The 14,597-nt window shown below is 38.7% G+C and overlaps 1 protein-coding gene across 1 annotated transcript in view; it reads left to right on the top strand.

Moving 5' to 3' along the window:
- KYNU (kynureninase) overlaps positions 1-14,597 on the top strand; it is a 54,281-nt gene that overhangs the window by 36,211 nt on the left and 3,473 nt on the right. Inside the window, exons 10-11 of the mRNA XM_072874627.1 lie at positions 11,081-11,133; positions 12,649-12,734. Coding sequence (XP_072730728.1) covers positions 11,081-11,133; positions 12,649-12,734 — 139 coding nt within the window. The remainder of the gene's footprint in view (positions 1-11,080; positions 11,134-12,648; positions 12,735-14,597) is intronic.

Genomic DNA, 14,597 nt, shown 5'->3' with positions numbered 1-14,597 from the left:
TCTCATCAGATGGTGTAAAACACAACTGCTTGAACACATGAAAGGAACCCAACAGGCTTAGCCTGATGGAAAGGTGAATGTAGCCTGGGGGCAACTCTTGCATCCCCATTAACTAGCAAGAAAGAGATCCTGGGGCTCTCCTCAGAGTCTGTATGGTTGCTGTGATTTTTTTTTTTCCCCCCACTTCAAAGGACATGTGTTAGCTGCCTGCTCTTTGTGCCTCAGTTCTCCACTTTGAGACAGGTAGTTCTGAAAGCATTTTTCTATGTCTTGACTTTTCCCAATAAGAGAAGGCAGTGAGTGAGTTTTCTTCCTGCTGAACGAGCTTCCAGAGACGCAACGTTCAAGCTGGTGTCACGTACCTTTAACAAAATGGAAAGAAAACCTTTTTTGCCTGCCTTTTTAATTAGTCACAAACACAGACATTATCTCCCCTCTTATGCTTATCTCAGTCTGTATGTTTCTGTATCTACCTTGCAGAACCTTTCTGTCTTAGGGAGGAAAAAGTTTATTTTCAACAAAATACATCAAGTAAATCTTCTGCCATTTCCACTAAGAGCTCGCTTACCTCTGTGCAGAAATGTGCTGGAACTAATGCAATTTCGCATTTGGGATTTCCTACTAGACGTTGACTCACTTTCAGTATTTGATCATTTTTCACCTTTTCTACTTCAGATTCCCACTTTTGGTACATTCTATGAAGCTTTCCTCCTAAGGTTCTCAATTAAAGCTGTAGTCTACACATGTCCTTTAAAAATGAGATTTGCTCATGCTTTTGTATTAGTTCATTAGCCCACAGTGGGGAATTGTTTCTAATTTTTCCTTACTGAATGTGCTTTGAGATCATGGTATGCCTCAAAATTGCTCTAAGCTGAAACTACCAGCAATAGCCATGAAGCTTTTGTGCCATTAATACAGTTACCTATTTTTTTTTTTTTCCCACTTATGTCCCCTGCCATATATTCCTGTAATTGTCAGTTACCGGTTCAGATGGGGTCTCCTGCACTGCGTGTCTCCCAGAGCTATCCGTGTGTCTGTCCTGGCTGAATACCTCTCTGGCTTTAGCTGCAGCTCTGGGATCATGCATAGAGCTCATATTGTCATTCATAGCACAGCCAGCACCTGATTCAAACCATAAGCATTTTTAAAGGTAATTGGAAGGTCATTGCCCAGGTTAAGGAAATAATTCAACCTCTTTATTTCTTGCAAAGTTGGTATTCTGTGTGTGTGCACCAGGGGGATTGTGTGTGGGTTTTCTTTTTTGCTTGGTTTACCACTTGTGTTTATTTGTTTCCACTTGTTCATGGGGTTTCTGGTCCTCATACCCGCTCTTTCTCCTGGGTGAAACTTCATCTCTCCAGCGTTCAGCCAGGAGAAGATGGTCTCATCAGGACATATATCTTCATATTTTTCTTTTTCCTTGGGCTGCCTTAGTCAAGACCATTTTATCTTCACCATTGCTGTGGGCAAGCTAGATCATTTCTTTTGCCTGCCCTCACCCCAGCTCCTTTCTCGGTAAGTCCAGCAAAGCAAGCCCACAGCCTGCCATCCTTTGCTTCTTGCCCATCTCCACACTTCTCTGCCAAGTCAGGAGCTTCTTGGAGCCCTTCATGACATATACTTTTTGTTCTTGCCCACTTGCTTTAAGCCATCGTTCCTCTCACTTTCCTTTTGTGAAATATTTATTTTCACAGCTGTTTGCTGATGGTAAGTCCCTGTTATCACGGTCACTACTCCTCACTTACCATTGAAGTCATTGGCAGTGCTTGCTGGCAGTTGCCTCTTGCTGCCTTCTACTGTGTGGAAACTATAGGGCAGCTACAGCAACACAGAGGTCACTCAAGTGTCCGAAGAGCCATTTCCTGGGAGGTACACTGTATCCCACTCTCTTCTAGTTTCTCAGTCTGCATGGCATCAAATCAGGGGCCTAATCACACCAGTGCAACTGTTTTGGGAAACTTGTAGGTTTTCTCTCTCCCATGGCATGAAAAACAGCTCCTCAAAGCAAGGAATTATTTATTAATTTCTTTATCTGTGTACAGTTAATTGAGCAAAAATCTAATAATTTCCTAACCTAATCTAGTTTTTCAGCATCCCTCTGTTTTCATTGACAGTTTTCTGACTTGACTTTCTAGCATCCCATTGTAAGCAAGTGCAGAGATTTGGTCAGTGTGTGTTGGTGGTCAATGTTGCAGATACAGTTAGTTTGTGACACGAGAATAAACCCATGTAAGTGTCCTTATCCAATGGCTTCTCACCTGCTTCTGCAGTGAGAAGAGCCTGGGGGCTCCTGAAGTGTTGGACCTTGTGACCTTGTGACAAACATATTTTAGGGCCCAAAATACTGGTAGTTTATGTGCTACTGAAAATTAGGGCAACTACAACCCTGTAAAGAAAGGTCCCTAAAGTCACATTTCTCTCATGTTCTCTAGTAATGGATGAAAGCTCAACTTTTTGAGGAGGGACTCTTTAAAATAACTCTGAAAGATACCCGTTTCTGTTCTTCCTTAATGATTTCATGTCTTAGACTTCAGCTCAAACTCCATTTGAGTTTTTTTTCTCCTTGAGTATCACTTAGTGTTAGTAAATGCTTTGTAACACAACTACTGGATTCTGTGGCAACTCTGCTGACACTTAAAACTTTGAATTCAATTAGTTCCAGCCACTGACATTAAAAAAAAAAAAATCTCATCTAATGTGGATTGCTTCTTGTTTCAGGCTAAGAGCAGAGGTGATAACTCTTACATTTTAGCTAATAAGGATTCTAGTATGATAAAGGTCTTGCATTAGAATTGTGATTACTGTATTCAAAAACAACAAAGGCCCAAGGAAGCGCAACTTCCCAGATCTTAAAATTTTTATATTATAGTTCAGTCAGACACATGTATTATTTAGAAATCTATCTAAATATCATCCCCACAAAGATTCATTCAAGGGATTGAGGAGACTGTATAGTTCAGTAAATGCATCATAGTAATCAAAACCATCCAAGTCTCCTTTAAGTCAGAATTCACATTTAAAAGTACCTCTAGGAGGGACTGTTGCTTTTGCTTCTTGTTTAATTTAATCTATTTGAAACAGCCTAGAAAAAATTACTGAATTCTTAAAGAATGTAATATGCTTTTTTTTAATCACCATAGTATAATTGGGAATTATTCAATACTTTATAAAAATCGCTGGGAACTTTATTAATATCTCCATGAGTAAATTGGCTCCCTGCTTGATTTTTAATTTCTGGTGTTAGGCAGAATATTTGATTTCCCTTTACTAAATGTGCTAACATACTGTTGGCTGTATTCCCCCTTTTCATATATCTGATATTTGGCTAGTGGAGGTGATATATGAGCACTTTGTGATAATAGTTGTTCGTAAGCTGATTTAACAGTTTTTAATTCAACTTCATTAGCCTTAGAGGGGTTGTTTTTTGTGAGATCTTTTCCTGGGATTTAATTTAGGCTCCAATTTTGTCTGCTGCTTGATCATACCTTTTTTTTGCCTGATCATGGCGAGTGAAATTATCATCCCTCATCGCAAGTGCCTTAGAGGTTTGGCGGAGAGTTCTGTGCTACTCCAAGGGGCCCTGATTGGATTCGCAGCATTGCAGCCATTTCTCTTTCTCATGCCCTGATCACAGCAACTTGTTTCCTGCTACAAAAGTGAACTCAATCTCCTTTTGTTTTGACCTGGAGGGGTAATATGGAGGGACATGTTGAAATTGGTGTATTCCCACTTGTGTTGAGACTAAAAGACTAACAAGGAAAAAATCAATTCAAGAAGAGCGTATGTACCCTCTACCTTCAAATACCTAATCAGCTGTAAATCACCTTGCACTTGATTGACCAAACAGCCTAGGTTTTCACCCAAGAGTGTCTCTAATTGTGGCAACAGTTGCATTAAATTCCCCACCTCGGAGAACAGCGAAGCTCAGGGAGATTACTCAAATCCAGAGGTTTCTTAATTTCACCCATCACAGTTGCATAGTTAAGTAAGTGTCATTGTTTAGATTATGAAAGAGTTTTTCAGGATTTTGGTCTTTGCTGTTAAAATTTGCTGCTAGGCAGAAAGTGAATTTAGCTATTTTTTAACCAAGACAAGCCTCAAAATACAGGAGAAAAATTGTGTCCCTTTAGATGGTACTGAAAATGCAAGCTACTTAACAGAAGAAAAATGTCATGTTATTAGCCTCTAATACAATCATATTACTTTGGTCTTTTGACAAAGTAAAGCCTCATTGATATTAAATATGAAAAGTTACTACTTTCACAGTAGCAACTTTTCATAAGGAGTTCTGATTTTTTTTCCACTGAGTTCTAAGAGACTGGTCCATTAATAATGTATGGCATTGCTCACAAGTCACATATGCTTAATAATTAGGAAACATTTGTAATGAGTTGAAAAGGGTAAGGAAAGCATCAGAGTACGTGCAAGTCCAAAACTACAGAAGTCCGAGGCTAATAATTACCTGGGCTTCAAAAGCTTTTCAAATTCTAACAACAGATCCTACTTAAAATTAACAACAGACATTGCACAGAAGAGAATAATGAAAGAAATCCAATCTTACCATTTGGGATAAAGGATATCTAAATAGATAAGGAAGGAAAAAAAAAAGAGGCTTTAAATATAGCTTCTGGCAATCTTGGCAAGGTTTTCTGAAGGACATAGTGAGAGTTAGGTTTCCAAATATTGCTAGAGTCTAACGGGCTAGCTGCTAACTGCCTTAATCCCCCATTCAAATCCTAGCCCATATATATATATACTAGTATGAAGTACACCCCATAACTGACAGCTTCATAGTATATGAAGAATTTCACCTATATGGGAGGGTTAAAATCTTTTGAATTCTGCATTTCGGTGATGAAACTGGGAGTCACTTTTCAATTATTCTTTGTTTTGTTTGAACAGACCCCTCATCACCACACCAAATATTGTTTGAATTATTTTTCTCCCTTCCAGTGAGCTGTCAGCAGGGGAGCCCTGGGTCAGAGCAGGACCTTGCTGTGCTGCCCAGTATGGAGAGGATGGAGTTGCAGTGGAATAACATTGTCCATCCACTTGGGCTTCAGTTTTGTTTCAGCACAGCTGTAAAACACCGTGTGGAATTAAGCAAGAGAAATATTGTTGGTTTTGGTTTTTTTTTTTCTTGATGTAAGAGCCAGTTAGGTGACATGGATCAAGAAAAATATTAAATTCTGAACTCAGCACGAACCTTGACACTGGAAACAACTTTTGAGCCTGACAGAATAATGTGGGGAAAGGCTGAGAGGAGGGGAAAAAAGAAAACAGTGGCATCAGCCATTACTGTCAAATCCCTTTTCCCTATCTGTATTTCAAAAAATCCAGTATAAGATACTCGAAGGAAATATTTTTCTCCATTCTTACATGGTACTCATTACTAAGTATGAGAGAACATTTTAACAAATATATTCTCACTGCTCACCAGAGAGTTAGGGCAGTACCGAGCAGCATTTCTAGAGATGAGGGCTTGAGGCATGGAAAGACTAAATGACTCATCCATGATCAGACAAGTCTGTGATAGCAAAGAAAATTGAAACTCCTTCTCAAACTCTAGTCAGTGAGCCAAAAATATGCTGTGTAAAGCAATGAACATTTTTTTTCTGTTTTCTTGCAGGGGCAGGGTCATTCTTGCTGTTTATTCTGAATTTTGGCATGGAATCCAAAGAAGCACAATCATGCTTATGTGCTTGCAATAAAATTAATGCAATAAAAATGAAATTAAAATATATTTAAAAATTGCAATTAGAAAATTACAATAAAATTAATGCAGAGTAGAATGCAAAGACTGTGCCCCAGCCATTGAGTCTGGGGATCACGTCTGTGCTCAGAGTTTGTGGAGAGCTGTTTGTAAATCCAGGTGAGAGTAAGGTGGCCTTGAGGGGGTGATACAACTGTTTATATGAGTTTGGCTTCTGGGATTGACTTTTGTCTGAGTGCAGCAGCATTAGGAGATGCTCCTGCTCAGGACCTGAGTCCTGGCTACTTTTTCAATCTGTATTGTGCTACGTGGAGCCCAGGACACTGGAGGAATGTACTTCAAGGTCTGGAACTAAACTTTCGGTTGAGCTGGAGATTCACAGATGGATGTAAGGCATATTAAGGAATACTTCTGGTCTTTGGGAGCTGACTGTACCATTTTCTTTTTTTTTTTTTTTTTTTAACCTGCCTTTTGAAACATGAAAGCTGGGCAGAGCTGGATTCTGGATGTGGCATTAGTGATGTGGTACCACCACGTTCTCCTAGGCAGCAGGATGATGATCAAACATGGTCAAATTGCCATGACAGAGGTCACATGTAGTTTGTTCCTAGCTTCAGGCTGGCTCCAGCCTCGAGCCTTTCTGTATTCTTTTGAAGTCTAATTCCTTAAGACCTCATGGGTTGTTTATTTTACACTTTTCCTGCTAATGGAGTGATATTGGAGACACAGTTCATCTCTGTTCTCTCAGCCTGTGTCACACTGTACTGTGCCTCTTGGTTGTCTGTTATAGGTCTTAAAGGTGTCATAAGACATAAGCATAGGGCTGTGGATCCACACAAGCTATGGATATGCTCTTCAACCAGCCGGTTGTGTCATGGACATATAGAACTTCAAGAAACTGAACCTAATGATTATTGTTGGCACTTTCATTCCTTTTCCTGTGTGAGGTTGCCTTTGCAGACACAGCATAATATCTGCCTCAGTTCTGTGTAATAAACTTTGGGAGCAGGAAGAGGTCTCATTAACTCCTCAAAGCTGATTCTTACTCATAGCTAGAACAGTAGCATGAAAACTCAAACAAATCTTTGCCAACACCCAGAAGTTTTTGCAAAAATAAAGTGATGTGTGAAGAGCTTAGATGCCACCCAGCAGCAATATCAGCTAAGTTGCAGACACAGTCTACCCCAAAACTGCCTGTTTAGGGTTTAGCTTAATCCATGGTTTCATAAACATAGCATACTTTGCTGGTATGTGCTCCTAATATAGACATAATCTCAGTAATGAATATGAAATTTCTAAATAACATTGTGACCTGGTAACAGAGAGAAGACACTGTTCCATGCCCAGTGAAGCTGACAAGTGTAATATAAAGTATCACTAATTTCACACTGCATTCCTGCTGTAGCTTTTCAACATGCTTTCTCATGGATGTAAAATTATTTCTCACACAATATAGTGACAGGATACTTCCAGCGCGCTGCCCTGGATTGTAAAAGTTGGGCCACGTTAATAGTATTTCCCTGTTTTCTGTATCACTATTCAAGAGTTTCTTTTTTTTTTTTTCTTGCCAAGAAGGGATATGAGACCTGTGTTGCTTCAGGCTGTAAATTATAAATGAGTAGCATGATCATCTGTAACTTCGAAGCAAAGGTCAAAGGATTTTTTTTTGTATTTTTTCTGTGTTCTTTAACTGGATCTTCTTTGATGTTTACACTGCACATACATCATGATCATTATATCCCGCACTCTTGCATCATTAATGCAACTACAAACGAGATGATTCAAGTTATGAACAACCAGCGCTTCAGTCTAACACAGACAGATATGAAGGAGGAAAATGAGCTAAATAAAAATACTTATTGAAGGGATTGTTCCCTGGTGTAAATGCACTTAAAGAGAGTATGACTAAATGAGAGGATACTGTTACTTTCTGGAGTAATTTTCCAACCCACCAAATCTTTGTTCATTCATTTGTAAAATAAGAGAACATTTTGGGGTAAAAATAAGGAATTTGAAAACCTTTCAGCAATATTTCATTATATGCCTATTTGTTTCATGAAACTGAGCAAGTAACAGTTTGCTTTAGATTTTATGTGGCGCTTTTAAAATCTAGTCCTGTACATAGGCTGGAAAGCTGCAGAATTCCCTGGGAAAGTTACAGTGTTATCGCACCATGAGGACACAGGTTTTATTGGAGGCATAAAATAGAACAATGCGTTACCTATTTGAAAAGTTATTTTCTTATAGAAGTAGGTTTGTAAAAACATGCACACCTCACAGAAAAACCCACAGCTGATTTGGCACTAAGTTACTCTCCTTTGTGGCATGATTGCAATGGGTTTCGTGTACGCTTTTGCTGGTGGATGGAGAGAGGTTAGCTGTAGAGGTGCTCCAGGAGCACATCTGCTGAGCAGCCTTGGGAGGCTGCGGGTGCCTGGGACTGGCAGCAGGATACATCCAGGCACACAGCGCAAGCCGGCTGTCACTGGGATAGATAACCATTTCGATTAGTGCTGTGTTAAAACAAGACAAGTGTTCGGTTTGGATGCATTTACATGTAAATGGCGGTGACCAGTCAAACATTATTCTCAAAGGTTTATAGCGGAACGCTTGCAAAATTAGACCCTTTTCTCCGCAGACACGCTGATTTTCGACACACTTCAACAAAATGGGTTTTATCTGCAATGAAAAGGATGTAACTCTAGAGCCCTGTTACTAACAAGTTTAAGGTGTTTTTAAACGTAAGCACATCATATAAGGCTTCTCAGAGCCTTCCACATTATGCATTTTGCAAAGATTATGGCTTGGAATTCAAAATCAATTTAGATCTTGGTGTCTTTGTTTTTGAAGCAGGAATAGTCAAAATGGTGACTGCATTTCAAAATACTCATTTTGCATGCAGAGTAACAACTCTTTAATAAGAAATTTTACTGCAGTATCTTAATGTGCAGTTTTATTGCCTATTATTTTTAGCGAGCATTTATAAAGCCTTATGTTTGGGGTTTAACACCTTAGCTATTTCCCTTCATAACAGGTTGAAATTTGGCATAGCAGTGGCAACCTTCATTTCAAAATTTTCACAGAAAATTGTAAACAGCAAATTGCTAATTTGTAAAGATTTTGTTAATTTCCACACTTTGAAGCCTGTCAACTTAAATGTCAAATAATGTGACATCCATATGGACCATTAGATCAATGAGAGTGTAGGACCAGAGCTGCCTCAAAGTGCACATCCTGTAGTGACACCTCTGAAGTTCTAGAACAGCCAAAAAGAAAAAAAAAAAGCAAAAGCAAATTGTCAAAGTTATGGTAGGAGAGGGCAAGACAGCTAAAACTGTCTTTAAAAAAATCCTTCATTCTGTCATTTTGGAAAAGTTCTGAAATTTCAGTTTCCAAGTTGCAAATGCGGTGCTGCAGCAGAGATCTGGTTTTAAGCCAGCTTCAGAGTTAGCAAGTTTTGAGTGTTCAAAATGCAACCAGAGTGCTTTTCATCAGGCTCTATCTGGGTAATATTCTGGTTGATGTTTATTTTGTCTTTGACTTTAGCATGTGGTCCAAACAGAATATAGTATTGTTTTCTCCTTGATACAAAGTAATAGTCCAAATATTATATTTCCCATGGATTTTTTTTCTGTTTAAAGCTTTTGGAATTCATGGAACGTGTGTGCCATTGACACTAGTAGTATGTTGTAGTAACATACAATATTCAGGGTTTATAGTAAAATGTTCTACATATATATTATACAGTTCATATTAAATAGCTGGAATATCTTTTATTAAAGCATCAGTAACTGACTCACTTGGGCAGAAGCTGTATTATATTTTATTTGGGGTATATCCATTTTGCCAATGTACTATCTCCTTTGAAATGAACGTATATTGCACTATTGATTTTCATGGGTCTTAGAATAATAAAAACATCATGCAGCAATAAAGAAAAAAGCATGCTTTTTCTGTATACACTATGTTTGGATGCAGCTCAGAGCCTTTCAGAGAAGTAAACATAAAACCTATGCTGTTATACAGAAATACGAAGTATTTTATTTTACACTATGCAGTACTCGTATAACAAGTTTTTAACTCAAACGTGGCCTTAATTCTGCAGAGCTAAGCTCTTTTAAGCACACTGCAAAGAAGTGCTCCTGCTTTAGAGAGGGGCAATGACTTTCTTTTTCTTGTTTACTTCCAGGCAGGCTGATCTATCGTGAGTTTTACTTTTTTTTTTTTACTAGATTTTTTTTTTACGTAGATTTTTTTACTACTACAAATTTTGAACACTTGCCAGGCTTCACTCCTAACAACTCTGCTACCTGGCATAGAGAAAACTGAGCAAAGCCTTGGGGCAAATGGTGTCCAATACATCCAGTCCTGGAGATCTCAGAAGGTCAGGAAGGAGTCCGTGGTGGTGACTTCCTAATATTGCAATAGCATTGCTCTATGGGAAATTTCAAGTAGTACTGACATTATGAGTCACCGATATTACCACGTACTGAGTTAAGAAGTAGAGAACCCAAGGGAGGTGGGGAGCGACTCTTTGATTTTGCAATATTGACTTTATCTGCAGTGCCTTGGGCACTAGGTGATGCAGTGCATCCAGCTGCTGTGGAAAACTGTTTATAGCTATGTCCTTGAGCATATTTTCCAGCAAATATGAGTTAATAATGTAGTGTCATCTTAATGTACAAGTTTGGATAAATGATTTTCAAAGTAATTGATCTTTAATTTTTTTTTTTTCCTGGAGGTGATCTTTAATAAATGATTTTTGGATTAAACTGGTTTGGTTTTTATTGTAAAGAAAGTTTTTTTAATAATTAATTCAAGAGAAGAAAAGTTTACTCAGAATTCACATTGCTGTCTCACAGTAAGGAAAAGGCAATGCTTGCACAATCCTTCTTCTGAGGTCCTCTTGTCTGTCTGCTGTCCATAACTAACTCCTTTTCTGGGTAAAACTAAGTCAGATTTTACAATACATTTTAGCTTTCAATAGTCATTAAGCTAAGTTTAAGGGGGGGGGTGGGGTGAATTTAATGCCTTGGAACAAAACAGTGGAAATATTTCTGTTCTATTTTTCATTTTGTGAAACTAATTCAGACAAAAAGGATATTGTTAGAAATCAATAGTTAATTGAAAGATATGGTACATTTTATCATTAGTGGTTAAAGAGAAAGTCCCAAATAGTAATATTATGTTTTTAGTGCTAGCTATTTATAGAATTTATTGCATTTTTATGTCATTGTTAGAAATACAATGTATTATTAGAAAAGCATATATTTCTTAATCTTACTTATGTATTTCTTAACTCTCAAATCTAAATTAAAAGATATTATACCAAGATTGCTATTAATTTACCTTCTTTACAAATCTTAGGCTAATTGGCTGGTGGGGTCATGACTTCAAAACACGATTCCTCATGGAAAACAGTATGTACTTTTACACTTTCAATTTTATCGTATTTGATGTATTTATATATAACCAGCTTCACTTTTATGGTAGTTTGAGTAGAAAGGATAGAACTTTGCATTTCCTCACTTATGTTAAAGTTATTAAGCTAAACTCATCCCGAATATGTAATGCAATGGAGTTAACAAAATAAATGTGGGAATAAATTTGGTCTCTGGGCATATGGGTCTGACTGTCTGCTTCTAGGCATTTTGCTGAAATACCTTCAAAATGCAGATATAGAATATGGATGAAACTTTCAAAGTATCTCAGTGAATTAAACACATAAGGCTCTGAGGAGCGAGGATCTGCTATCATTCACTTGGGTAATATCTTACTTTAGGATTAGTTCCACTGGAATTAATGAGAAATTACATAAATAAAGGTAAGGCAACCTGACATAAGTCATGAAATACCACTAATGTTTCAGCATCTCCAAATCCCTTGCACTAGCAATGGATGGGTTATAAGACAAAACCGAACCTGCTCTGAAATAGCTGAGTATTTATTGTCCCAATATGAAATGAGGACTCCTTTCCAAATCTGACAGCTAGACTGTTCAGCTCCATTTTAAAGTATGGCAGAGAGAATATCCTGAGGGATCAGGAAGAGAAAGGAGCTTTTTGGCTTGATTGGTTGTTTTGTTTTTAATATATTTTTAATTTTCTGTGGCAGTGCCTATTTATGTGACTTTGGCTGGAGAACACCTCTCTAATAGCCTCAGTCTGCTCTTTGTTTTCTGACCAAATGTAAGAGAGTGGAACTATGGAAAGCCAGCAGGAGACACAAATTGCCTTGAAATACTGTTAGAAGAAGAAAAACGTTGTTTATTCATTTCCATGGGCAGTTTACAGGGGAGAAGTTGGGCAATGATCATTATAAAATTAGCCAGTCTGCTGTGCGTGACAAGCGTTTCCTCTGCAGCATCCTCTTGCTCTGGTGCTGGAGCATGAAATATAAACGGTGACACAGAACTTACAGCGAGGCTTTATAGATTTATTAAATAGATTTTGTGAAATTTCACAGCCTAAAGTCTATGCAACTGCCCTACGTGGCCTGAAGCTACACTTAGCTGCATATGCAGTCTCCCATGTGTCTCGTCAGTTTAATAAAGTTAAGGAACACGATGCCCTGCTCGTGGCAGCATCACGGCTCTGGACAAGCATGCTTCTGCTGACTTGGAATTTCTCTGTTTTGTGCCAGTGTTAAAAGAGATTCAAGTGTAAAGGTGGTTTTAACACACACCATTTAAACAAATTAATTGCAGTTCTCTAGTTCCCATGAAGCCACTAATGAAGTCTTCCGCTGGATAAAACTGGGCTTCTCTCGAAGTTAAAAGTATTAGTGGTGAATAGATTACTATTTCCTTTTAATGACTGATTCCTACAGGCCACATTAGTGAAATATTTTATTGCGTGAGGACGGACTTCAAGATAAGGTCCAATCCGTTAAAAGGAAGAAATCAAAAACACTAATATAAGTTATTCATTTTCCAGAATTACAACTAAGTGAAGGAATTAATGGATTTCGGTTATCGAATCCTCCAATTTTACTGGTCTGTGCTCTGCAAGCTAGTTTAGAGGTAAGTAATTGCTTTACTTTGAGCCTGAATTTAAGAGTATAAAAATGTTAAATGAATGTTACGTGTGTTATTGCTGTCTCCCTTAAAAAAATTTGCAGAATAGCTAAAAAGCGAAGGGGGGGGGAGGGGGGGGGATGAAAAACAAACAAAATAACCCGCAACCCTGAGAGACCAAGGCCTTTAATAAATATACTCATCCCTTTGCTGTTCTCACAAACTTTGCTGTTGGGCCCAGTATACTTAGGTTTGCACCTCCAAGCTTGACCGCTAGCACTGTGTTTGTCCTGGCTTTTAAGGGCTCAGTACAAACAGCAGCTTTTCCCATAGAGATATTCAGGGCTTGCCTCAGTGCAGCTCATGCAAAGGATGCCGTGAGAGATCTTCCTAGGAAGGAATCATGTCACTCTAAACAGTTGCATCCAGAGTTGCTTCTACATATATTTCCCTGGGCAAAACAGACTTAGCTCCTTTATGAAAGAAAATGGATGTGGCCACTTGCTGTCCTGGAGCCTAATTGAAAGAGCGGGTCAAGGAACCTATCCTCTGCTGTAGTCCCTTTTATTACAAACAGAAAAGACAGAAGCCATCTGTGAATTCTTCCTAAAAGGGGAATTCATGAGTGTGGTATAGCTCCAGAATGGGTTTTGTTTCATCTCTTCATTAGTTTTTTTGTGGCCAAAGGAGCAGAGCCCCATCTCTGACCCATCTCTATACGAATCACTGAGATGGTGGCTGTGGAAAGGGCAGTCCTGCCATGCAGAGCTAATCCCTTCCTGGCTAGGAAGGGGTGACCCATGTGCTGAAAGCCCTCTGGTCCACCTTGGAGAGCACAATTCAGCCCTGTCTGAAGGCACGCAGCTGTCCTCAAAACACTTTTTATCACCCTGCGTTTCATATCAAGACGTAGAAGCATCTCTTATGGATGGTTCACCCCCGAAAGGCAGGACTCTAGGTCTTTGCGGCTGAACAGGATGTTTTTACATAGATTTCCCTACTATATGCTACATATGCTACTACATTAAAATTTTTCCTAAGCTACTTTTCAAGCCTGCCTTGGGTAGCAAGGTTTTGCCATCAGCATAAATGGGAGAAATTTATTTCTGCTAGTGTTCCATTAATGCTAGTGTCATGGCAAAGCTGATGCTGGAACAAAGAGCAATGTCCATACTCTGTATGTCCCCCTTCTTTATTTACTGAAAAAACAGTGTCTTAAGCAAACAAAGTCAGAAAATTGCCAGTTGTGCTCTCTCCAGCTTACATGCAATGCTGAAGGACTGCAAAGGGCACAGCAATGCTTCTTGTTCTGCCTGACAATTTATTTTGTTAGTCCTTAAACATCCAATATATTTTTTTAAACTTTATGTGACCTTCGAGATAAGCTGAAAGCTATTCTGCTATGACCCAGATTGTCAGTGCTCCAGTGTGTGTGGGTTGATGTCATTTAGCCCACTGCAGGGAGCCTCAAACAATGAGGGCTGAGCAGTTTCCATCGCCTCCCCTTTCCGTGCCTGCATTACCTTTTGGCACAGCCAGGATTTCCCAGTGCTAATTGCTCTAATACAGTGGGAAACAAAATAGTTTTCATGTCTGGCAAGAGATGGCTAGTGAAATTGCATGCCACCTTCACTGGGACACATTAAGCAGAAGGCAGTGTTTCCAATGGAAACAATGAAAACTGCAAGTGTTAATGGATGTTATTCCTCAATAATGCTTAAAGTGACTGTTATGGCAGTAGCTGCTCCCTTTTATGGAAAAAAGGGGAGCGCTCTACAGCCACATTTAAAAGATCTTTTTCAAAAAATTTCACCCAGGATGCCAAATATTCCTTGCACAAAGCCTGAGCAAACAGATTTTTGCATGCAG

Source organism: Ciconia boyciana, chromosome 10, assembly GCF_034638445.1.
Source record: "Ciconia boyciana chromosome 10, ASM3463844v1, whole genome shotgun sequence".
NCBI classification, from domain to species: domain Eukaryota; kingdom Metazoa; phylum Chordata; class Aves; order Ciconiiformes; family Ciconiidae; genus Ciconia; species Ciconia boyciana.
This window is presented reverse-complemented; position numbering and strand designations above follow the sequence as displayed.